Source organism: Ursus maritimus, unplaced genomic scaffold (genome assembly GCF_017311325.1).
Source record: "Ursus maritimus isolate PB19 unplaced genomic scaffold, ASM1731132v1 scaffold_23, whole genome shotgun sequence".
NCBI classification, from domain to species: domain Eukaryota; kingdom Metazoa; phylum Chordata; class Mammalia; order Carnivora; family Ursidae; genus Ursus; species Ursus maritimus.
This window is the reverse complement of record NW_024424786.1, coordinates 18619492-18635410: the sequence shown is the minus strand read 5'-3', so window position 1 is coordinate 18635410 and position 15919 is coordinate 18619492. Positions and strand designations below refer to the sequence as shown.

Here is a 15919-nt window from a genome sequence, read left to right as displayed (position 1 = left end):
TAAAAAATCAGACCAGTACCAAAACATCATAAAGGAAAAAGGTATCTGTTATCTCACCACCCGGTAGTCACTAATTTTTATTAGGATGTGTTTCTATCTGCAGAGAGAAACTCCTGGAAACATTTACCAATCTTGTAACTGTAGTTGTCTCTGGAAAGATTACAGGGAGGGGGGAAAGCCTGATAGAGGTGGGTTTAAGAGATCCCAGGAGGAGATAAACTGGAGCCACTTGTACAAAGCTTGCATGGAGTTTTGCTGCAAAAAGGAGGAAAGAAATTGGGGTTCTAGTTCAATGAGGTTAGAATGTCAGGAGAAGGTGGTTTCTTAGTGTTTGCTTTATTTATTTATTTAGCGAGAAGCACCTGCCTGTTTGTTTACTGATGAGAATGATCAAGAGGGAAAAAGTTGTTGGTGGGAGAGGAGAGAATTGCTGGAACACTGTCCTTGAGAGAGCAGAGGCTCCTTGGGAAACTGGCAGCTGGTTAGCTAAGAGCTGAGATAGGTCATCTAATAACCGTTAATCTGCAAGGGCTCTTCGTTTATAAGGATATTAACCCTTAGGTTGTCCTATGCACTACAAGTATTTTCTCCGATTTGTATTTTGACTCTTAATGGTTTTGTTTTTCCCTGTCAGAAAATTTTCTTTTTATAGTAAAAATGATCAGTTTTTGTTTTATGATTTGAAGATTTTGGCTTCAGTATCATGTCTAAAAAGATTTTCCCATCCCAAGATTTTTTTTAAAGTTTACTTATTTATTGGTATTTTTTGGTGTATTTTTAAATTTACTTTTTATATTTAAACATTTCGTTCATCTTGAATTTATTTGGCAATTTGATTCCACCTTGATTTGTTTCTAGACGACCAGCCAGTATCCCAAACTATTTTGAATAATCCAGTCTTTCCTCATTAACTTCAAATATTACCTTTATCAGTCCTTGGGTACTATCAAATTCCTTGGGTCCATTTCTAGATTCTTTACTCTCTCCTTTTGATCAGTCTGATTCTTTTGCCAAGTATTAGACTGTTTTCTTGGCTATAATCTTATAGTCTATTTAAATATCTGATAGAAAATTTCCTAGCATTGTATTTCTTTTTTTAAACTAATTCTGGCTATTATCTCTTGTTTATTCTTCAAGATGAATTTTAGATTCATCTCGTTAATTTCAAAGAAAGTCTTTATCAGGGTGCTTGGGTGGCTCAGTTGGTTAAGCGTCTGACTCCTGATTTTGGTTCAGGTCATGATCTCAGCACCATCTGGCTTGGAACCTGCTTAAGATTCTCTCTCTCCCTCTCCCTCTGCTGTTCCCCACCCTTGCTCATGCACAGGCACTTTCTCTACACACAAAAAAATAATAATTATAAAAGAAGAAAGAAAGTCTTTGTCAATATTAGTCCATTAATGGTGACAAATGCACTTATATTAATGTGAGATGTGAGTAAGGGAGGAACCTGGGCATGAGATATATGGCAACTGTCTATATTATCTTAGAAATTTTTCTGTAAATCTAAAAAATTCTAAAATAACAAGTTTATTTTTTAAGTCTTAATTAGAATTTTGAGTGGATTGCATCAGGTTTAAAAATTAATTTTGGAGAAGATTGACTTTTAAAAAAAAAACTAACCCTTTCTTCAAGAATGTGGATAGCCGGGGTGCCTGGGTGGTGCAGTTGGTTAAGCATCCAACTCTTGGTTTCAGCTCAGGTTTGATCTCAGGGTCATGAGACCGAGTCCTGCATCAGGCTCCGAGCTCAGTTCCAAGTCTGCTTGGGTTTCTTTCTCCTTCTCCCTGCCCCCCCCCCCAATAAATAAGTAAATCTTAAAAAAAAAAATAAAAGAGTGTGGATGGAATTCCTCAAGATTTTTTCAAATCTTGTTCTGTGTCAGATGTCTCTATTTTGAATTTCCTCCTTTTCAAGACTCTTTAGCAGTCATGCCTCTGACTTCAAAATTTCTTTGAGAATGAGTGTGATTCCATGAATATATTACAAGGATTTTCCTTTGTGTCTTCACCTTGAAATACTTTGTTGTGTTACTAACATTTGTTTGGAGGGTGCCACCTGTGGAAAAGATGGTTATGCACACAGCCTTCACACCTGCAAGCCTCTGTTTCAACTGGAAAAGCAGGGGACATCTTAATCTTAAGAGCCCTGTGCTTGATCCTGATGTTTTAGGGAGGGCAGTAGTTTTGTTTTGTTTTTTTTTTGTTTTTTTATATAATTGAACATAGTTGAGTAAACTTTCTCAGATTTGAGAGTGTGCAAGCAAGCTGGGTAGGAGCCTTTAGGAATCCGGGCTGAAAATCTCCTGCTCCATCTTTCCTGTGCAGGGTTTGTCTCTCATGTGGATCTGGGACAGACGTTCTTGGTATCTAGCAGCAGTTTCTGGCCATAGAGCCAAGAGCCAAGACTGTGAGAACAGCAAATCCAGTGAGTTAAATGGAATTGGGATTCTGATAAACCATCATCTCAATTCCAGACACATGAAAGGAAAGATTCAGAGATTTCTATATGGTCTGATTGAGGTGATCTATGAAAATACACTTCGTGTGTGTGTGTGTGTGTGTGTGTGCGCACATGTGTGTGTGTGTGTTGAAGCAGGAATGAAAGTCATGCCAAAAAATTGTCTTCCAAGTGGAGGGGCCAGTAAAATTGTGGTGTTTTTAGATTGTGTTCTCTCCAAACTGTTGTGAGAAACTGGATTTAAATATTTAAAATATCTCTTAGCTCTGCTCTGAGTGTTAAATAGGAGGGAAAATGTTAGTTGGAGGAGGTTTGTGTACCATTTCAAGTAGTGTGGAAAGCTTGATGGCTCACAGGGGCTGATTTATACAAGCATTGTTGTCAGGTTGTTAACCACGCAGCTCGGGTCCCCTTTTAAACAGCAGCTGATGACCAGATTGCATGAGAAGTGAAGACATAGGAGCCATGATATAAAGAAACTTCAAAAGAGGAATACAAAATAGGTTTTGGTAATGATAGCATTGTTGGAACCAGTAGGCATCTTCCAGAAGGTAATACTTTGAAGGGACCAGCACTCATTGATAGACACCATGTTTTGAGAAGTTTGATGAAGAAATAAATCCAATGACTTTAGGGTAATTGTTAGATTATGTATAGACCAAGACTTTTTCTATAGCAGGTGGCAGAATCCCAGTGGTAACTGGCATAGGTCAAGGGGCAATTTAGATTTAGTAACTTACTGTATTGTATTTTAAAACCCCAAGTCTCGATTCAGGGGCAGACTGTGTCACTAGAACACTGTTGCATTGTCTCTTGTCTCTGCTGCTTTCTGTGCTGGCTGCCTTCTCAGACAGGCTCTCTCCATTGTGGCAAAAATAGCTCTGGTTTTGGGCATCTACAGCCTCACAAGGAGACTAGCTCTCTGTTGGTTCTTCTCCAACAAAACACCCAGAGAAGGCTCTGATTGGCTTAGGTTAGGTCATGTGACTAGAGAATGCCGTGATCTTATTGGCCAGGTCCTGAGCATGTCCTCAACCCTGGAATCTGAGGGTGAGATTAGAAGGAAAGTGATTTCCAGGAGAGGAAAAGGGCCATGTTTCCAAAGGAAGGTGGGATGGATGTGGAGTGAGCAGAACAAGAGATACTCAATAGAGAATTAAAACAACCAAAGTTAGGGGGCACCTGGGTGGCTCAGTCCATTAGGTGTTTGACTCTTGGTTTCGGCTTGGGTCGTGATCTTAAAGTTGTGGCATCCAGCCTTACATCGGGCTCTGTGCTCAGCATGGAGTCTGCTTTGGATTCTCTTTCCTTCTCTCTCCTGCTCTCTCGTTCTCAAATAAATAAATAAATAAATAAAATCTTAACTAAATAAATAAATAAAGCAGTCAAAGTTAGTGAAAGTGGCATGAGTCCTCTTCCCCTCCAGATAACTTTGGAGCTGGATGCCATAGGGATGAGACCTAGAGAGAAAATAAATGAAGGATGGTGCAGAGAAGCCTTCTTTCTAATGCTCATGGGAGAAGCATTCATTAAAAGGTACAATAGTTAGAGTTACCACAGTATACTTTTTAATTAAAAGTGACACAAGATAGATTACGTTTTTGTTAAAAGTCAAAAACGCATCATTTTCTTGGGATCTGAACTGAAATGAAACACCTGAGGGGAGGAGGAAGACTCAGTTTTTTCTGAGTGAAAAAATAGCTGGTTGTTTTCTGTAGACTATCCTTCTGGAGGAATTTTATACCCTGAATCATCAGACTGCAGACATTACCTGTATTTTTGTTTTTGTTTTTAAGCTCAATCAAATTTAACTTGGTTGTTTCATTTTTAAGTTCTAGTTTCTGTGCTGGATTCATAAAAGAAACTGCATCATTAGTATATTCTCAGGAGCAGAGCAATCCTTTGGCTTTCATATACACGCATTGATTTGTCATATTCCCACTATAAATGATGAAATTACACGAAGAAAAGAGAATGGCTAGATGGCCTTGCTGCCGATGTTTGTGCAGAGTTGTATGTAAATATTGCCCTTAGCACGTCACATTCAGGCAGAGACGAGAACAGCATTCATGCTGAGCCACAGGTGCTTGTGCGAGGTTGCCGCCACCGCTCACTATGTGCAGAAAGAGAATTGAATATATATTCGTTTTCCCAAGTCCGATCTTCTAAGTGGATATGAAAGTGAGTTCTGAAAATACTCTGGCTACAGGGAAATCGGATTTTCATTCAGTAAAGCGTTTCAACCTACGCATTCTGGTGTGACCACTAAGGCTTCCTGGGGGAAGTTCCTGTTCTTTTGGCCCCAAGTCCTCTAGTTCAAGTCCAACTATTTCTGTGCATGGTGCATCCTTGTGAATGCTGAGCATTTGTGCAGGGGCTTATTGTTTCATTGGGCTTGGCTTTATTTTGTCGGTTGTCCTCTGCTAAGCCTCTTTTATGCTGTAACTGTCTTCTCACCCCCACCTCCTCTTTTTTTTTTCTTTCCCCTCATGCTACTGACAGGTTGGAGACAGCAGGTCAATTGGCCAGTAGACTATCTCACAATCTAGATTCAGCAGATTGCTTCCTCTTAGTCTTTTAACTTTGGGCCTCCATCCCCTGTATTTCCTATAAATAGGTAGTGAGATCTGGAGGCTTGATCAGATTTGGGTTTTTTGTTTTATTTTGTTTTGTTTTTACCAAGAGTGCTGTGTTTGGCCTCATCTCTTGTATTTAACCTTTAAGGATGCACAGTTTTGAACATGGTTCCAGCGCTCTTTTCCCTCAAAAGTGGCGCATTAGACAGAGGTGATGGTTCTCAAGGCTTGCAGCAAAGTGTATTTTCAACATCAAGACGAATCAAGCATTTAAGCATCTCATATATATAAGCCTGAGTATCAAGGAGGGACAGAGAAGAGGGGTTGATGGGTAAAATCCATTTTCTGGATACGCAAGAGTCTTCCCAGGTGCTTTCCTTCAACCAGATTAACTCTGCAGAGGTGAGAAGATGGAGGTGAAGATGGGGGGATGCCTACCTGGCCAAGGACTAGAGATGGGAGAGAGAAATCACAGGTGGAGGTTTCCCCTTTTTGAATATTTGTATGAAATGCTAATTACCTTCAAAAGTCTTTCTTTCTTCTTTCTTTCTTTTTCTTTCTTTCTTTTCATTTCATTTCATTTCTATTCTTCTTTCTTCCTTTCTTCCTTTCTTCCTTTCTTCCTTTCTCTCTTTCTCTCTTTCTCTCTTTCTCTCTTTCTCTCTTTCTTTCTTTCTTTCTTTCTTTCTTTCTTTCTTTCCTTCTTTCTACCTCTTCTGTTGATAAGGGATTTCAGGGCAGCTCTGGTTTTCCTCATCTGCAAAACCTCAATTCCTTTTTATTAATCTTCTTGTGCCTGTGGAATATCAAAATTAATCATTTCTAAAGAAGCTACTCTTCTAACATTAAGTTTTTTTCTGGGCCAAACCTCAATGTATGAGTTTTTAGCATGAAGAGGGCTCATAATTTGTGTTATATAAGGGACATTCTTCTCTTTCTGCAGACTTTCTAAGGACACGTGTTTATGTATTTTAAAGATGTCTAGGAAAAGCAAACTTTCTCAGGATACATTTTTATGCATTTTTAAAGCTGTTTAGGAAAATGTACAGTCCACACCATCACCAGGAATGAAGTCACGAGGCATATGCTCTACTGATAACTGTTTCTGCTTAGTTTATTTTCCCAGTTAGGTGGAAAGAATTTCTTTTTGTAAAAATTGTGCTCAGTTTTGGTTGTTGCTCTGTTGCCTATAAGCAGGTCATTTTCGTCAGCTAGCTTTGTGCTTTCCTTATACCAAAATGAGTGTTGTGCCTCAGAGCAGAAGCTGGGGTGCCCTGAAGAGTGAGTATCTTGAACCAGTTCCTCCTGACTGCTCCCCTTCTCTTCTTCTACCCACTCCCACGACATTTTTAAACCTTCAGCAAGCCTAATTGCATTCATGCTACTGGAGAAAAGAGCTGGGAATTGGTCAAGGGTCTTGATGATAGAAGTGGACCCAGGAGGGGGTTATACCACCAGAATTGTCTAGCTAGTTTTGAAGGAAGAGAGCTTCACTGACCTGGACTCAAACCCCATCTCGGCCACTTGCCATCTATCTGACTTTGGGCAGATAACTCAGTGTCTTCTTAAATCTCAATATTCTTTGCTATAAAATGCAGATGTTACTATGAAGTCCTAGTGAACATTTATTGAGGGCATACCATGTGCCGAGCAGTGTGCTTTACTTACCTAGTCTGATTTGATGCTATAATGGTCAGATGGGGAGGTGCTATTTCTCTTTTGAACTAGTCTTCTAGATTAATCTGGAGATAAAGGATCCAAATTAATTTAACTCTTTCAAATGCATCTGCAAGAAACTGAGTAAGTCTGGTTCTCTTGGTATGGGAGGTTGAATAATGACCCCCAAAGATATCTAAGTCCAAATTCCTGGAACCTGTGAATGATGCCTCGTGTAGCACAAGGGACTGTGCAGGGGTGATTAAGTTACGGATCTTGAGATGGGAAGATGATCCTGAATCATCTGGGTGGGCCCTAAACGTAATAAGTGTCCTTATAAGAAGACGGCACAGGGGAGATTTGACTACAGAGGAGTTGTAGGAGATGTGACGAAGGAAGCAAGAGGTTGGGATGATGTGAGGAAGGGACCAAGGAATGCAGGCAAGTTCTAGAAATTGGGAAAGACAAGGAAAGAGATTTTCCCCTCAGCCTCCAGAGGAAAATAGTCCTGCCCATACCTTGACTTTAGGACAGGAAGGCTGATTTTAGACTTCTGATCTCCAGAATTGTAAGGGAATAAATTTGTGTTTTAAGCCATCAGATTTGTGATAATTTGTTACAGTAGCTGTAGGAAACTGATTTGCTGGAATTTACACCTTCTGCCTAGAGCTTCAGTGTTTAAACCTACTTGCAAGTGGGCCAATGAAATTTAGAATGAACCCCTGATACCTGTAGATGATAAGTGCTTCTGGATTTTGCCCTCGTGGCATTTGCCATGTCTGCAGTACAAGTACAGCTGCTTTTTAAGCTTTCAAGAGTTTAGAAGGTTCCCCACCTCTACTTTGTTGCCATGAGGAAGGAGACAACAAAATCAAGATGAAAATTTCCAGTTTGTAGCTTAAACTTCTTTGCACAGCTTTTAAAGCTGAGGTTGCAAACTGGTGGCCCTCAGGGCCAGAGATATTTTGCCCTGATCTGACAGTGATCCCATAAAATCTCAGTTATTTGCCAGAATTTTTGATTGATTGATTATTTGAGAGAGAGAGAGCGAGGGGAGGGGAGAGGGAGAGAATTTCCAGCAGACTCCCTGCTGAGCACGGAGCCTGATGTGGGGCTTGATCTCACACCTCGATACTATGACCTGAACCAATATTAAGAGTTGGACGCTTAACCAACTGAGCCACCCAGGCACCCCATTTGCCAGAATTTAAAGCTCAAGTGATCTCATATAAAAATCTTGATTTCTGGGGCGCCTGGGTGGCATAGCAGTTAAGCATCTGCCTTTGGCTCAGGGCATGATCCCGGCGTTATGGGATCGAGCCCCACATCAGGCTCTTCCGCTGGGAGCCTGCTTCTTCCTCTCCCACTCCCCCTGCTTGTGTTACCTCTCTCGCTGGCTGTCTCTATCTCTGTCGAATAAATAAACAAAATCTTTAAAAAACAATGCTTATGTTCAAAAAAAAATCTTGATTTCTGACTTTTCTGGAAAATAGAAAGTTCTGGCAACACTGGGTTCATATAATTGACAGTCCATGGCTGGAAGAGCAGAGTCCTTACTTTCCTCCTCATTATCGGGGTTGGAGGGTAGATCTAGACACTGTAAACATTTCTACCCTAAGGGAGGTTTGGGTCTCTTGATTGCTTGGTCTGGTGGGATTCACACTCCACTCTAGTGTGCTCCGTGAATGATAATACCCCTGTCTCTGGGTCATGATAAATTTTTACCCCACAACTGCCCAGAGCTTTGTGATCGCTTTATTTGGAAAGTACGTCTTTGGCCCCAGAAATCTCTTCACTGGGTGGTAGCTCCTTGCCCTTCTTAAGAAGCTTTATGGCTCCAGACTTCTAAGAATTTTGCCTTCACTCCTATTTGGTTCATCTACAGCAGTCACTGGAACTTTTTAAGGCTAATTCTCTTGGAGGAAAAGCTTGGCATTACTTGACCATCTAAGCTAGTAGCTGGGTCTGTTGTTCCAATGGCAGCCACCAACATCCTGAGCCATTCTGTCCCAGACTGACTCCTGCTGATGACATTTGTCCATCCAAACAACTAGATTCTCTGTAATGGCTTCCCCCAGGTTGCCGCATAGAGAGACCTTCTAGAATCCTATCACTTCCTGAATACGAGAGAACAATTATGTGTATTGTAAATATAATAGTTTCCCGCAACAGCAAGGAAGACCCTCCCCCCACCTTTTTTAAAAATGGAAACACGGGAAAGGTGATTTTCAAAGGTAGAGATAATATGAAATGGGATGGAAAGCAAATGTTTTGGAAGCCACATTGAGTAAAAAAGATTTCAGCAGTTGGGGATGACGCGCTAAAAGAAATAAAATGGAATTTGAAGCATAAACGTGCAGTTTTGAACCGCAGGTGAAGAAGCCATGTCTTCAAGCTCACGGTTCGAGATATGTGCCTTAATTGCAGTTCGTGCTTGGATGTTAAGGATTCTGTTTGACTGAGGAAGACCACGGTGACCTGAGTGCTAAGAAGCGATGGGCCCTTAGATGTGCTCATAGAGCCCTGGCAAACTGTGGGCCTAGTTGTGTTGTGTTTGACTAGCATGCTGAGTCTGAAAAATTTGCAATGGAATCCCTTTGGGTGAGGCATGTACTCTCGGGTCTTACGCATTTATGTTACTCCCCCAGTTCTTAAGGTTTTTGTTTATGGATGGTCCTCCTTCCCCTTCCCTTATAGTAGCACTCTTCTAGGGGCGTTGGGATCCATTTCAAGCTCACACGTTGAAAGAGACTTAACAAAGAAAGGGGATCAAGAAGAGGATGAAATAGATAGGAAAGGAATCAGACACCAGTTTATGTGGTAATCACTGAGAGAACCTCAGCTCTGTATCTGGTCCAATGCCTGAAGGACTGTCCTGTGGAAAAGGACTTAGATTCAGTCCTTCTCATGGAACATCTCAAGGACTGTGTGCCTTACTTCGGTGACCAAGCTGAGCGGATACAGAGAGGAGCAAGTTGGTCTCTGTCTTCGAGGCCGAGTTCCCCCCAAAGCAGAGGAGACACACAGAAATGGCTGTAAAACACGCAGACTCTGGTTCTCCAGAAGACAGAAAGGAGGAGGCCGATTTCAGCTTGGCTTACAAAGGCCTTTCCTCACAGTTAAAGCACACCCCGAATCGAATGGGCTGCCTTAAACACTTGCCAGCGGTCATAGTGTCCAACTGTCGAAGTGTCCAACTGTCGAAGACGAGCTACAGGAGCTTTGCAGTGAGGGTTGGAGTCGATGACTTTTCTCTCTCTGTTAGTGTATGGTCCCAAGACCACTGACCTGCTTTCCTTTCCTTACCCGGAGAGAGCGGTCGCCATCTGAAACGCCGGTGGGTTGTACTCGGTGGTCTGGGTAGACCACACTGGGGAGAGCGTTGGGTTGCCGGGTTTCCAGGTGTGCAGTCGCACTGATGTGTCTGTCTTCTGGAGAGGCCAAAGCCAGCAGGCCGGGCCCAGCTCTAGATTTTATTCACGGGCCTGGTAGAAGCAGCTAGGGCTGTATTTGGCAGGTACAGTCTTGTTTCTGGTTGTTTCTTTTGTGGGTTGGCTTGCATCTGGCTCTGAGGGTCACGTCATTACCTGTGAGCGGAGCAGCACTTCGTTTCCCGGGACAAGTATTTTGAGGGAAGTCTATTTCTTCAACCCTCCAGGAACCCGAGTAACATCCAGAGGTGAACTGCCAAGACAAGAGACTCCGAATTCTTCCCCTTTGATAGCAGAACTTTAAAATAATTCAGATTTCTTTTGTCTCCCTTAGACATCCCTCAGTCTTAGAAAATGTGTCGCCTTTTGGCTCCAGGAAGAGGACTAAACCAAGCAGAGGCAGCATCTCTTCACAGCCTTCAAGGCAGAATGTTCTGGCAGCATCCTTCTTGTCCTGTCCTTTCTCTGCTACCACATGGCCACTGTCATCAGCTCTTACACCACCCCCCCACCCCCCCGTCTATATAGCATGATTGTAAGGAAAGCAGACATGGCCTCTTTCTTGGCAAGTACATTTTAAGGTTCAGAGAGGCAGATGTTATCTGGATTTGGCATTTCTTTCTCAATATTTGCATGTTTAACCCTGGTTTAGCTCATTGGGACATTTCCCCCCAGATATGTCAAAAATCACCTGGAAGATGCGGAGACAAAGTGTTGTAGGTTCAAGGGAGCAGAACTGCCACCCAAATCCCCAAACTGCTATCGTTGGTCTCTGCAAGTGAGACAGGCAATTCTTTCTAAACAGCTTGGAGCCAGAATTAAACGTGAAACCCCACAGCTGCTGTGGCTGTGGGACGTGTGGACAAGTCAGTCATCCTGGCAGACACCCTTCCCCTCCAGGAATTCTCTCCCCTGGGGAAGTGGGAGTGGAGCCAGCGCCAGGGTTCCCCCACACCCTCAGATGGAGTGGGGCTGATCAGTCAAGCTGCCTGCCTCCTGCAGCAGGACCCCTGGTGTCTCTAGAGTAACAGAGGCAGAGGACAGAGGGCTGTCAGCCCTGACAGCAAGTTAATTACACCTGGAGGCCTGAAAAACAAAAGCAAAAACAAAAAACAGTGCATGGACCCCGTTACTCCCCAGAGTTAAATTTGTAAAGCAGCTTTATGAATTCCACATATCGTACAGTTCGCCCGTTTGGAATATACAAATCAGTGGTTTCTAGTATATTCACAGGGTTGTACAACCATTCCCACAATTTTAAGACATTTTCAGCCGTCACCCTCCCATTTCCCCAACTTCCCCAGTCCTAGACAGCCAATCACCAATCCGCTTTCTGTCTCTACAGAATTCGTCTGTTCTGGACATTTTGGTTAAATGGAATCACACAGAGGGTGTGTCCTTTGTGGCTGACACACCTTTGTGGCTGTGTCCTTCACTTAGCCTGTTTGCAGGGTTTGTCCACATCATCATGTATCGGTACTTCCTGCCCTTTCATTGCCCAATAGTATTTCCTTCTATGAATACACTATAATTCGTCCATCCCTTCATCAGCTGATGGACATTTGGGTTGATTGCACTTTTTGGCTATTAGGAGTCATGCTGCTTATAAACAATGTGTACAAGTTTATGTGTGGATACATGTTTTCATTTCTCCTGGGAATATACCTAGAAGTAGAATTTCTGGGTCATATTGTAACTTTAGGTCTAATCTTTTGAGGAGCTGCCAGACATTTTCCAAAGCAGCTGCTCCATTTTACGGAGGCATTTCATAAAAGCTCCCTGTGCTGATTCTAGACGTGATTATAACGTGCTTCCCACGTGGATAAGAATCCTTCCTCTGCCTCATTTGGAAGTAAAATCACAGCAGCACAGATACCAGCTTTTACCTAAAGGAGAGAATACTTTTAAAGTCTTCACTTCTTCCAGGTTGTTCTTCTCAGCCGTCCACAGCCCCCAGCTCTCGCGAGCAGCCCAAGATGAGCCCGAGACCAACGAGAGGACTAGCCAATCTAATGCTGGGTGGGATTATCCAGTGTCCACTGACGCCGTGGGTTGGCTGCGAAGAGTTAAGATGATCCTGAAAACTGATCTGTAGGTTAAGGGGAGCAGGGCCACAGATGTGTAATCCCCACTTCGGAGAATGTGACATTTCTTCCGTGTCATCACTTTCTTGGTGCTGTCTGGTAAAAACTGAGTCATGAGGTGCCGACGAAAATCTATTGCACTTAATGTGAAACTTGAGGTAGCTGCTCGTTCCTGAGATAGTCGCGGCTGTCAGTTCGCCGGCTGGATGGTAACCAACTTGCCGGGGATGAAGTCCTGCCACGGTGACTTTTCCCAGCTTGTCTGAGAGGCATAGGCCCAGACGGCCAGCCCTGAGAACCTGAGCGTGAGGGAGGGCTGCGTGGTGGTGAGACGCGAGGGTGGAGCGGCCCCACCCTTCACCAAGTCCTGTTTCCAGAGTAGCCCCAGTGGAGGGACGCACAAGCCAACTGTCATTGTCTCTTGAGGTTTTGGAAAGCATGCCTTCTAGTGCAGAGGCCCCGGTGGACCGACCTGAGCCTTGTCCTTGCTTTGTGTTCGCAGCCACGGCACAGGGTATGAGAGTGACAACCACACAACCCCCATTCTCTGCGGTGCCCAGTACAGAATACACACCCACGGCGTCTTCAGGGGCATTCAGGTGAGAACGTGGGGGGCCCTCACTCGAAGGGGACTTCCATGCCTCCTTCCCTTTGCAACAACCTGTCGCTTCCCTGCTGATGGCCATTTGGCCCTGGTAAGTCTGTTCCTAATTACAGGCTCCTCTGACAATAGGGACCTCTCCTCTTCCACTGGGGCAGAGAGGACAGCCTCCTCCCTACAGGTCCTTGTGACCACGGCCACGTGCCTGACTCAGACTGAGATGCTTCTGGCAGAACCCCATCCCTCCACTCTTCCTGCTGCTTAATTCACCTTTCCAGGTGGGTTGTGCAGCTCTTGCAATGAATGACCTGGACCCTTGGCTTCCAAGTCAGACCTTTGACTTGGTCTGGATTGTCAAGTACCCGAAGTTGACTCTTCTCTTGCCAAGTGTTCTACCAATAACAATAAATAATGACAATAACAGCACCCCCGTGTTGGTGCTGGACACTTTTTATATGCCAGGCCTTGTGCTGAATTTTATATACGGGCTTTTTGTCTTCATAGACTTAATTTTTTAGATCAGTTTTAGGTTTAAGGGAAAATTGTGCAGAAAGTACAAAGAGTTCCCATATCCTCCTCTTCCTCCTCCTCCCTGTGATTAACATCTTGCCTCAGTATGATACACGTGTTACAGTTGATGGGCTAGTATTGATACGTTATTCTTGTTTTTGAAACATTACTGTGAATGAGAGTCCATGGTTTGCATCAGGGTTGGCTTTTTGTGCTGTTCCACGGGTTTTCTTAAATGCAAATGCCACGCGTCTCCCGTTAAATTGTAGTACAGAATAGTTTCACTGTCTAAAAATAAAAATGCCTGTGCTCCACCTATTCATGTCTCCCTCCTTTCTCTCCTCCCCGACAACCACTGATCTTTTTACTGTCTCTATAGTTTTGCCTTTTTCCAGAATGCCGTATGGTTGGAATCATACAGTTTGCGGCCTCTTCAGACTGACCTCTGACCCTTAGTAATACGCACTTAAGGTTCTTCCGTGTCTGTGTTTTATTTTTCCATTTAGTCCTCAGTGCACCTTTACAGGTGGGTACCATTATGTCCATTTTACAGATGAGGAAACCGAAGTCCAGAGAAGATGAGGGACTTGTCTACCGACACATAGCTAGTCATAACACAAGTCTTGTCTGATTCTGGAACCCCTGTTTTTAAGTACCATGTTGCATTGCTTCTTAGGCAGACAGAGAGCTGTGAACAGTTTGGGGGAAAGGGGCCTCCAAGGAGAGTGAGGAAAGTAAAGTAAAAAGATAAACATTTTGGAGAATTCAGGAAAGTCCATGGCAGGCCACCTCAGCAAAGCCTCTTTGGGAGGTCAGAACCACACACAGTTACCAAGAGTCTGCATTTGTGACTTTGTCTTGTGCCTCAGTGGCTGTAACACGAGTAACAGTGGTGATACTTTCACCAGAATAGTCCGCAGTGCCCTAGACATAAGTTGTGTGTGAGCCAGGTCCCCACACGGGCTGTGGGGCAGGTAGCTCTGAGATGTTCCGATTGAGCATCATGGAGATAGAATAGCGTGCTCCCTCAGCCCGAACCTTCCAAGGCTGACAATAAAGGTGAGGGTTGCAGATATATGAAATCTGATGGAGGTACAGGAAGAGTCATCCCTGTCTCTCCTCCTGGCATCTTCCACCAGGATTTTTGACTGACATGGACAACACGATTTTATATCCTGTTGCTGTGTGCACTGCATCTAGATTCAACCAAAGGAAATGAAGAAAGCCCCTTTTGCCTTCCTTTCCACCAAGCCCAGTTTGTCAGAGTCACTGTCATGGCTGCTGATAGACTCCAGACCTCACAGGTGTTGTTCCACTACCGACTTATTTTCTCCTTGAGTCTGACAGTCAAACATGGCTGGCTTGCCATTTAAATTTATGCCACTGTTTGCCTTGAGATGCTGTGGCCTATCGACAGCAAATTTGTATGTCACCATAGTACTTTTCCTTCAAAAAAGAAGATCTCACAGTGCGAGGCACTGCGAAATAGAATCTAGAATGTAAGTATGGTGTGGAAGATACACAGGGCAGGGAATGGGTTAAGCTCAGAGGCAGTCCCGGGTCTTGACACAAAACATGGGTGTGCTTTTTGGTCTTGACTTGCACATCTGTAAGAGAATGAGGAGGATTCAGTGGCCCCTGGGGCCCACTACTCCCATCTATGAGTCATTGATCCTGAGAGCAGGAAGGAGAATTTGTCTCGCTGTGTCCCCTTAGCACCTTGTCATGGAGAACTGACCATACACATACCCATGCCCACAAGGTAAAGGGAATCAACAGTGAAGGACATGGAACATGCCAGAAGGCAGACACAGTGTTTTCTGCTGTTAAGCGATTACACTGGCCACACCATTGGCCTCTGGGGGTTTCAGCCCCTTCACAGAGAGAACCCCCAATTCTCAGGGGCTCCTTTTTCCTTGTCATTTACTCTCACGTGGAACATCTGGTCAGTTTGGGGCTCATTCAGTATCCCATATTTTTCTCTAATATGGACTTCCCCACCCATTGCAGACTGGACCTGAGGTCATGTGGCCATGTGGCCGGTGGCCATGTGTCCAAGTGGGAGGAAATAGATTCTGGGATTTTGGACTTCCAGACCTTGCTGCCTCAAGTGGAGAGGCTGAGAGACAGATTGGATCGGGAGCTCTTGTAGTCACCAGCACTTCTTTTCCAGATCCCCTGTATCAGCAACCCTAAACAGTACTGATGAGGTTGGCATGCTGCACTGTAGCACGTCCTGATCTGTCATCCATTAGTGATGTCTGCTGTGAGCATCTGGGGTATGGATGGGAGTGGTTTTAGGCCTTATATGTGTCATTCCTTCTTTGGGTATTTTCCAACGCTCAGTTCCCCTCGGGATGGACGTGAATGTTCACATGTGGTTTAAAGCGTCCGTTTCTCTTACATGCTCTGCTTGTAGGATGTGCGACGTGTGCCCGGGGTTGCTCCGACTCTTGTCCGGTCGGCATCTGAGACCAGTGAGAAACGCCCCTTCATGTGTGCTTACCCGGGCTGCAATAAGAGATATTTTAAGCTGTCACACTTACAGATGCACAGCCGGAAGCACACTGGTAAGTGTGTCCCCTGTCCAGCCTTGTTTCC

The 15919-nt window shown here is 44.0% G+C and overlaps 1 protein-coding gene across 2 annotated transcripts in view; it reads left to right on the top strand.

Annotated features, from left to right (window-relative positions):
• WT1 (WT1 transcription factor) overlaps window positions 1-15919 on the top strand; it is a 42451-nt gene that overhangs the window by 18687 nt on the left and 7845 nt on the right. For both annotated transcript variants that reach the window (XM_040638918.1, XM_040638917.1), the window contains 2 exons: window positions 12710-12806; window positions 15738-15888. In XM_040638918.1, the coding sequence (XP_040494852.1) occupies window positions 12710-12806; window positions 15738-15888 (248 nt within the window). The remainder of the gene's footprint in view (window positions 1-12709; window positions 12807-15737; window positions 15889-15919) is intronic.